Below are 10428 nucleotides of genomic sequence, written 5' to 3'. Positions count from 1 at the left end.
CACACCCCCCCCCCCGCGCCGCCGAAACCCCCCCCCCCAGAGCTGCCCCGCCCCCCCGAAACAACTCCCCCAGCATCACCCACCCCGCAGAAACAAACCCTCCTTCCCCAGCGCCACCCCACCGAAACAGTGGTATTGAACCTTGGTAATATGTTATGTCTTTTTGCTAGAAGTAGAATAAGATCTTCCCCCCACTTTGTAATCAATTGCCCTTTTGAATGAATGAGGCGTGAATGAGGAAGGCGTGGAAGGCAGCACCTCCAGACAGCTGCAACCCTTGGAGAGGGGATGGGAGCCAGACCAGATCAGTAGAACAGTTCAGCCACTGACTCACCACTCGCCTCCTCAGCCGCCCCCCCCCCGCCCCCGGCCCCCCCTCCCCCGCCCCACTGCCTGCCAGCCTACTCAACCCCTGCCACTGCCTGCCCGCCTCCTCAACCCCTCTCCCTCACCCACTGCTTGCCTACTCACCCCCCGCAGGCCGCACAGTGAGCCCACATGAACCGCATGTGGCCCCCGGGCCACATGTTGTGCAGGCCTGCATTAGAGACTAATCAATTTAAATTGGTTAGTCTCTAAGGTGCCACAAGTGCTCATCGTTGTTTTTTCTGATACAGACTAACATGGCTACCACTCTGAAACCTGTCACATAATAGATACACCATCATCTTCAGCTCCCAACTAAAACCTCTGCAGCGCATCATCAAAGATCTACAACCTATCCTGAAAGATGATCCCTCACTCTCACAGATCTTGGGAGACAGACCTGTCCTCTCTTACAGACAGCCCTCCAACCTGAAGCAAATACTCACCAGCAACCACACACCACACAACAAAAACACTAACCCAGGAACCTATCCTTGTAACAAAGCCTGATGCCAATTCTGTCCACATATCTATTCAAGTGACACCATCGTAGGACCTAATCACATCAGCCATACCATCAGGGGCTCGTTCACCTGCACATCTACCAATGTGATATATGCCATCATGTGCCAGCAATGCCCCTCTGCCATGTACATTGGCCAAACCGGACAGTCTCTACGCAAAAGAATAAATGGACACAAATCTGACATCAGGAATCATAACATTCAAAAACCAGTAGGACAACTCTTCAACCTCTCTGGTCACTCAATAACAGACTTAAAGGTGGTGATTTTGGATCACAGAAGCTTCAAAAACAGACTCCAATGAGAAACTGCAGAACTTGAATTAATAGGCAAATTAGATACCATCAATTTAGGTTTGAATAGAGACTGGGAGTGGCTGAGCCATTACACACATTGAATCTAGTTCCCCATATTAAGTATCCTCACACTTCTTATCAAACTGTCTGAAATGGGCTATCTTGATTATCACTACAAAAGTTTTTTTTCTCTTAATTTACTAGCCTCTTAGAGTTGGTAAGGCAACTCCCACCTTTTCAAGTTCTCTGTATGTGTATATATATCTCCTTACTATATGTTGCATTCTATGCATCCAATGAAGTGGGCTGTAGCCCATGAAAGGTTATGCTCAAATAAATTTATTAGTCTCTAAGATGCCAAAAGTACTCCTGTTCTTTTTGTGGATACAGACTAACACGGCTGCTACTCTGAAACCTTTCATAATAGATACATTCAGGTATAATGCACACATAGTAGATACAAATATATTAGATACATACTAACAGGGCTGCCGTGAGGGGGGGGGCAAGTGGGGCAATTTGCCCCAGGCCCCTTAGGGGCCTCCATGAGAATATAGTATTCTATGGTATTGCAACTTTTTTTTATGGAAGGGGCCCCCGAAATTGCTTTGCCCCAGGCCCCCAGAATCCTCTGGGCAGCCCTGCATAATAGAGACACTCAGATTTCACAGAAACTTGATAGATACACTCAGATGCAATGTACATATAATAGATACATACAGATATATTAGAAACATAATAGAAACACTAATATTATTGAAATATAATAGATATACACTTAAATACTGGAAACATTTTGGATAGACACAAATAAATAAAAAAACAATAGATATACTCAGAGACAATATGAACATAGCAGATATACACAGATATAACACACACATCTTGGATGCACACAGCGATATTGGAAACACGATAAACTCAGAGATAATGAACACAGACCAGAATTTAGGCTTTGAGACAAATGCAGTGATGGAGACAGGGTTATCGCCTGGAAGAAAAGACTTTTCTCAGGTTGTCTAATGGAATCTTCCTCTGCACAGACAGGATCAGAACAGCCAAGACCAAGACCCATGTAAAATGCATTGTGGGGTTTCAGTGAGTCTGGGCAAACCACTGTGCCCACCAAAAAAGAATTGATTTGCCCCTGTATCCGGCTGTCGCAGTGCGGGGAAGAGAACGGTTTCACACCCCAGGCAAAACCTCATAAAGGTCTTTGCAGCCTCTGAGCTAGGGACCCCACCTCCATGAATCCCATATAGCTGACTACATAGAAGTGACTGTCTCTGCTCTGCAAATGCTTCTGCTTGGTGCTGCCAGAGATGCTCGCATTCGAGGGCTTAGTGGCAGGTGGGTTGGTGGCAGAAGGGAACAGAACCTGTGGGGTGGGAAAATATTGTCATTTGTATTATTTCATAGACTCCACATTGCCCCTTAGGAACAAAGCGTCTGTGGGAGGGCGGCGGGAATCATGGCATCAAATGGGGGCTTCTGATAACTTTGCCAGTCAGGCAGCTTTCTGTACAAACATCTATCCCAATACACAGAGGACTTTCCTTCTCATCTATCTCTCGGTAGGCAGTGTGGGGTTGTTTTACTACAGCAACACAGCAATTGTCTTATAAATAATCCGGATGTATTCTTTCTTTCTTTCTTTCTTTCTTTCTTTCTTTCTTTCTTTCTTTCTTTCTTTCTTTCTTTCTTTCTTTCTTTCTTTCTTTCTTTCTTTCTTTCTTTCTTTTTCACATGCCAATAATATTCACATTCAAATAACACAATAGAGGTGCTGATGTCATGGGAAAGGTTGGTTTGTATTCATGGATTTTTTTAACCTCTTCTTGTGCTTCGTGGTTGTCTCTGAAAGGGATTTTCCTAGAACTTTTTCTGAAGGCTCAAATCTCACTTGTCACCTAGATAAACAATCAGGCTCACCGAGACCATGGTAAATTCGGCCCCAAATGTTTTAGTCATCTCTTGTCTTTCCTGATCGCCCCTCTCCTCTCCCCAACATGGAAGCACATGCCATATCCCCCCCCCCCCATTGCCTACAAACACAGCCCGGAGTGTAGTATTTATTTTACGGGCGAAGTCTCAAAGGTGCCACAAGAACTCCTCCTTGTTTTTGCTGATACAGACTAATTCGGCTAAACCTCTGAAACCTTGCATAGGCACTGAATTTAGCTGTATGAAGTAGAAATCCATCAACTTCATGAAAAATACTAGTGCAGATAGAGACAGACATCATTTTCCTTCCCAAATGTAAACAGACATCATATCAAAAGGGGGCGGTGGGGAGTGATTGCTGGACTCAGACTAGGAAATAGTCTAGTCTGTCAAAGAAGCTTATTGGAACATATCTGAGGGTGAGATTTACCTGAATTTAGTTTCCTACTGTATTAGATTTAGACTTGCGTGTTTTTGTTTTATTTTGCTTGGTAATTTACTTTGTTCTGTCTGTTATTAATTGGAACCACTTAAATCCTACTTTTTATATTTAATAAAATCACTTTTTACTTATGAATTAACCCAGAGCAAGTATTAATACCTGGGGGAACAAACAGCTGTGCATATCTCTATATCAGTGTTATAGCGGGCGAACAATTTATGAGTTTACCTTGCATACACTTTAGGGTGGGAGGGATAGCTCAGTGGTTTGAGCATTAGCCTGCTAAACCCAGGGTTGTGAGTTCAATCCTTGAGGGGGCCACTTAGGGGGTCTAGGGCAAAATCAGTACTCAGTCCTGCCTAGTGAAGGCAGTGGGCTGGACTCAATGACCTTTCAAGGTCCCTTCCAGATTTAGGAGATAGGACATCTCCATAAATTTAATTTAGAGTAAAACAGATTGATTTGGGGTTTGGATCCCATTGGGATCTGGGGATCTGGGTGTTGGAGACAGGAACACTTCTTAAGCTGCTTTCAGTTAAGCCTGCAGCTTTTGGGGGACGTGGTTCGGACCTGGGTCTGGGTTTGTAGCAGGCCAGTGTGTCTGGCTCAACAAAGCAAGGGACTGAAGTCCCAAGCTACCAGGGAAAACGGGCTCAGAGGTAGTCCCAGCACATCAGGTGGCAGTCCCAAGGAGGTTTCTGTGACCCAACCCGTCACACCATCCACAGCCTCGGAAACTCTGATATTATAATAAAAAAGGATGACAAAGGAGGTGCTGTCGTTATCATGAATAGGTTGGAGTATGAACAAGAGGCTGCTAGACAACTCTCTCACACCACATTCTACAGGCCATTACCCTCTGACCCAACTGAGGATTACCAAAAGAAACTACACCATCTGCTCAAGAAACTTCCTGAATAAGCACAGGAACAAATCTACACAGACACACACCTAGAGCCCCAACCAGGGGTATTCTACCTGCTACCCAAGATCCATAAACCTAGGAATCCTGGATGCCCCATCATCTCAGGCATTGGCACCCTGACAGCAGCATTGTCTGGCTATGTGGACTTTCTCCCCAGGACTTACGCTGCCAGCACTCCCAGCTATCTTCAAGACACCACTGACTTCCTGAGGAAACTACAATCCATTGGTGATCTTCCAGAAAACACAATCCTGGCCACTATGGATGTAGAAGCTCTCTACACCAACATTCCACACAAAGATGGCCTACAAGCCATCAGGAACAGTATCCCTGATAATGTCATAGCAAACCTGGTGGCTGAACTTTGTGACTTTGTCCTCACCCAGAACTATTTCACATTTGGGGACAATATATACCTTCAAGTCAGTGGCACTGCTATGGGTACCCGCATGGCCCCACAGTATGCCAACATTTTTATGGCTGACTTAGAACAACGCTTCCTCAGCTCTCATCCCCTAGGGTCCATGCTCTACTTGTGCTACGTTGATGACATCTTCATCATATAGACCCATGGGAAAGAGGAAGGAGGAAATCCACCAGGATTTCAACCATTTCCACCCCACCATCACCCTCAGCCTGGACCAGTCCACACAAGAGATCCTGGACCAGTCCACACAAGAGATCCACTTCCTGGACACTACACTGCAAATAAGCGATGGTTACATAAACACCACCCTATACCAGAAACCTACTGACCTCTATACTTACCTATATGCCTCCAGTTTTCATCCAGACCACACCACACGATCCCTTGTCTACACCCAAACCCTAAGGATAGGTCTACACTGTGGTGGGGGGGGGGGATCGACCTACGATACGCAACTTCAGCTACGTGAATAGCGTAGCTGAAGTTGCGTATTTTAGGTCAACTTACCTGGCTGTGAGGATGGCGGCGAGTCAACCGCGGCTGCGCCGTGGTTGACTCTACTTCTGCCTCTTGCCACGGCGGATTTCTGGAGTTGACGGCTGAGCCATCAGGGATCGATTTTATTGTGTCTTCACTAGACACGATAAGTCGATCCCCAATAGATTGATTGCTACCCGCCAATCCGGCGGGTAGTGAAGACGTGGCCCTAAAATAAAACCACATTTGCTCCAATCCCTCAGACAGAGACAAAGACTTACAGGATCTCTATCAAGCTTTCTTAAAACTACAATACCCACCTGGTGAAGTGAGGAAACAGATTGACAGAGCCAGAAGGGTACCCAGAAATCACCTACCACAGCACAGGCCCAACAAAGAAAGTAACAGAACACCTCTAGCGGTCACCTTCAGCCCCCAACTAAAACCTCTCCAGTGCATCATCAAGGATATACAACCTATCCTGGAGGATGATCCCTCACTCTCACAGACCTTGGGAGGCAGGCCAGTCCTCGCTTAAAGACAGCCTCCCAACCTGAAGCAAATACTCACCAGCAACTACACACCATGGAACAGAAACAGTAACCCTGGAACCAATCCCTGCAACAAACCCCATTTCCAACCCTGTCAGCATATCTATTCAAGGGACACCATCATAGGACCTAATCACGTCAGCCACACCATCAGGAGTTCATTCACCTGCACATCTACTAATGTGATATACAGGGCCACCCAGAGGATTCAGGAGGCCTGGGGCAAAGCAGGGGAGCTCCGAGTCTGCGGCAGCGGTGGCGGCATTTCGGCAGCGGGGGCCCTTCAGTCACTCTGCATCTTCGGTAGCACTGAAGGGCCCCGAGCGTCGAAATGCCGCCGAAGACCCAGACTGCCTACGGGTGAGGAAAGAGATTCTCGGCCAGGGCTCATGGGGCCCCTGCGGGGCCTGGGGCCTGGGACAAATTGCCCCACTTGCCCTCCCCTCTGGGCGGCCCTGGTTATATATGCCATCACGTGCCAGCAAGCGCCTCTGCCATGCACATTGGCCAAATCTGACAGTCTCTATGCAAAAGAATACATGGACACAAATGAGACATCGAGAATTGTAACATTCAAAAACCAGTAGGAGAACACTTCAATCTCCTGGACACTCAATAACAGACTTAAAAGTGGCCATTCTTCAACAAAAAAACTTCAAGAATAGACTTCAACAAGAAACTGCAGAACTGGAATTAATTTTCAAACTTGACAACATCAAATTAGACCTGAATAAAGACTGGGAGTGGTTTGGTTCACGACAAAATGTATTTTCCCCTCTGTTTTATTGCAACAGAAAAGCTTCAGAAACAGACTCCAGCGAGAAACTGCAGAGCTGGAATTGATATGCAAATTAGATACAATCAACTTACGTTTGAATAGAGACTGGGAATGGCTGAGCCATTACAAACATTGAATCTATCTCTCCTTGTAAGTATTCTCACACTTGCTTCTTATCAAACTGTCTGTACTGGGCTATCTTGATTATCACTTCAAATTTTTTTTCCTCTTACTTAATTGGCCTCTCAGAGTTGGTAAGACAACTACCACCTTTTCATGCTCTCTGTATGTGTATATATATCTCTTCAATCTATGTTCCATTCTATGCATCTGAAGAAGTGGGCTGTAGCCCACGAAAGCTTATGCTCTAATAAATTTGTTAGTCTCTAAGGTGCCACAAGTACTCCTGTTCTTTTTCGGGATACTGACTAACACGGCTGTTACTCTGAAAACTTTCCCTCTGTTGATATTCACCCCTTCTTGTCAACTGTTGGGAATGGGCCACATCCACCCTGATTGAATTGGCCTCATTAGCACTGACCCCACACTTGATAAAGGCAACTCCCATCTCTTCATGTGCTGTATATTTATACCTGCCTACTCTATTTTTCACTCCATGAACCTGGAAAACTTATGCCCAAATAAATTTCTTAGTCTCTAAGGTGCCACAAGGACTCCTCATTGTTTTTGCGGATACAGACTAACACGGTGTCACGGAGTGTGGGGGAACTCAGGGCCCTGCACCCCTGGCTTCCTGCGATTCACCATGACTCTCAGCCAGCCAGTAAAGCAGAAGGTTTATTTGGATGACAGGAATACAGTCCAAGACAGGTCTTGCAGGCACAGACAACAGGGCCCCCCTCAGTTAGGTCCATCTTGGGGTCCCAGGGCATCCCAGCCCCCCTTGGGAGGTCAGAGCCATCTCTGCCTCCCAGCCATCTCACCAGCCAGCTTCCAACACTCTGCCTTCAGCGACCCCTCCCACAGCCTTTGTTCAGTTTCCCGGGGCCAAGGTGTCACCTGGCCTCCAACCCCTTCCTGGGTTCTCATGTTACACGCTCAGGTATTCTCCTTCGGGCAGTCTCCCATCCCCCAATGCAGACTATCCTAGCCACACTCCCCTGTCAGCATTCACAGACCACAGTAAGAACAGTCCCAGTTCGTCACACACGGCTACCACTCTGAAACCTTTTCCAAAAGAGTTAATCCCTACTGCACAAATAATTATCAATTGCAAAAGGCGGACGGTTACCAGGCGAAGTGAAATCTCATTAATTTACACTCAATACTCACCAAATGGGAGGAGTTTCGTTTTGCTACCTTTGGGAATAATTTTTTTCTACCAATATCTGTGATCACTTCTCAGTTTTATCTGTTTGTCCATCTATTGATCCCTCATCACACAAACATCGAAGTATCTGGGAATATTGTAGTTATTTTCTTGGTTTCACCTTCAGGGCTGGCTCCTGGCACCAGCCCACCAAGCTTGTACTTGGGGCGGCACCTGGAGGGGGGTGGCGCGGCGCTCCAGCTTCGGCCGCCGGGGAGAGCGGAGCCCCGGCCAGCTCGCCACCCTCCCCACAGCGCTCCCGCCGGTTGGGGAGAGTGGAGCCGCGGCGGACTCGCTGCCCTCCCCCCGGCGCTCTGGCCGGTCGGAGAGAGCAGCCCGCGGCCAGGCTCGGTGCCCTCCCCTGCCTTGATGGGGGGCGGAGTGGCGGGAAGCTTTTTTGCCTTGGGCGGCAAAAAAGCCAGAGACGGCCCTGTTCACCTTTAAACCTACTTCATATTTTTTTCTTTGCTGAATCTGGTTGCCTTATAATACTGCCAAAGAGTCCAACTTTCTCACGTTTAAGGAACAGCCAATCCCTGTATGATGTGGTAAGGAAGGAGATCTTAGTAGTGCCTTATTTTAAAACACTAGGCTATTTTACATGGTTTGCCTACAGGATTTGGCTGCTAGAACATTAAGGTGATGGGGAACATTACAAAAACGATGATAGATCGGTGGATGGATGGATAACGGGAGGGGTAGGATAAACCAGTGGAGGATCTACGTGACAGGGAAACTCACAGCGTGACACAAAACACATTGACCTCAACATCAGTCCGTCCTTTGACTGAAGCTGTCTCGGGCTCAGACCCTGAATTCGAATTTTCCAAGGGGCCTGAGGGAGTTAGGTGCCCTAATGCCACTGAACTGCGTCTTTCTCTAGATTTCTTTAGAACCCACCCCGCTTAAATGTTCTCTTCCTCCTTTCTGACTTCTTACCTTCTCCTGTCTCCCCGGCCCCGCGACTTGTCTCCCTCCCCACGAACACACACAAGTACCCAGTAGGGGATTTATTGTACAGGAGCCTCCCCTGTCTGTCAAACTGTGTCTCTCCGAGCACAGTAATAAACCGCTGCGTCTGCGAGCCGCACCCTGCGCAGGGCGAAGATGCTGTTTTCTTTATTCTTGGAGATATGCAAGGTTCCCTCTGGGTCGGGGCTGTGAGCGGTTCCACTGAATCCAGTCACTATAAATTCGGGTCCTCGGTTCGAAAACTGCCGGTACCAGAGTATATTATCAGCGCTGGCTGAGGGGTGAGAGCAGGTGAGGTTCAGTTCGGCTCCCTCCAAAGCTTCCGCCGAGACCGGCTGCTGGATCTTGGCTCTGCCTGGAGCGCCTGGGAAGGAAAACCAGACAGAGAATTAAGTTAGTGCGTATTAAATGTCTAAGGAATTTTAGAAGTAAAATCATCCTTCCTGAGACTGCCATGCCTGTTTAAACATCTAGGAAGAGAGAGGGAAGGAGGGAAGGGGGGACAGAGGTGGTGTACTGGGTTAGATGGATGGATGGATGGATGGATGGATATTGGAAACACGAAATCTTACTCAAAACAAGAACCAGCACAATCGCTGAGCCCCCGATTGTTCCCATCCTCAGAAAAATCTGGATTTCTCTGCTCTTCTGCAGGGGTCAGGCCCTTGTCTCTCTCTCCAGCCCCGAGGACAGTCAGTGAGACAGAAGCTCGGTCCTTTTTTCTTACAGCTGCAAACCCAAGGGAGAGAGACGCATGCAATGATGTTGCTGCTTTATTTTGGGATGTGTCACTGCTGGTGCCAATCACACAAAGCCCCTTCTGTGTCTGCTTGGCAAGTGCCCTGTGTCTGCCAGGAGGCGGCTCAGATAGGGTGACATGGGAACTAGACTGCATGAAAAACCCAAAGGGTGAAAGAGACTCATGGGTCATCGCGTTTACACTGGGCGCTTCTGCTTGGACTGCAACGCCCTCTGCCGGGCAACTGTAGAAGTGTTCAACAGAACCGCCCCTCCTCCCCCACAGATTAATTTTCCCAACTGAGTTCGTCTCTGCAGCACACACGGCTCGTCTGCAAACGGCGGGTGTTGTCAGGCAGCCCCAGTGCAGTACTAATTTACCCTGATTTCCCGCTAAATCGTGAGAGATTATTAAAGATGAATGGGATTGACTAATTAATTAGGCAATAATCGGGGTTTCCCCCCAGTAATATTTTTGGCCAGATGGAAGAAAAGGAGGATGTTGTAGGGTGCAGCTATATAAGATATTGTCCTTGCAGTTGGAGTGAGACGTGTTTTTGGTTTGTTTGTGTCATGGTTTTACCTTTTACTGGGCTTCAGATTTCTCTCCGAAGAGGATTTTCTTAGACCTTTGCCAGAGTATCAGACCTCACCAGTC

General features: G+C 47.4%; 1 gene segment (V, D, J or C); it reads right to left on the bottom strand.

The window, feature by feature from the left end:
• Positions 1-9097: 9097 nt before the first annotated feature.
• LOC117870532 lies at positions 9098-9650 on the bottom strand. The segment is given in 2 exon segments: positions 9098-9396; positions 9605-9650. Coding segments are annotated over 2 exon segments (345 nt in total).
• Positions 9651-10428: the final 778 nt, after the last annotated feature.

This window comes from Trachemys scripta, unplaced genomic scaffold (assembly GCF_013100865.1).
Source record: "Trachemys scripta elegans isolate TJP31775 unplaced genomic scaffold, CAS_Tse_1.0 scaffold_31, whole genome shotgun sequence".
Taxonomy (NCBI): Eukaryota; Metazoa; Chordata; order Testudines; family Emydidae; genus Trachemys; species Trachemys scripta.
This window is presented reverse-complemented; position numbering and strand designations above follow the sequence as displayed.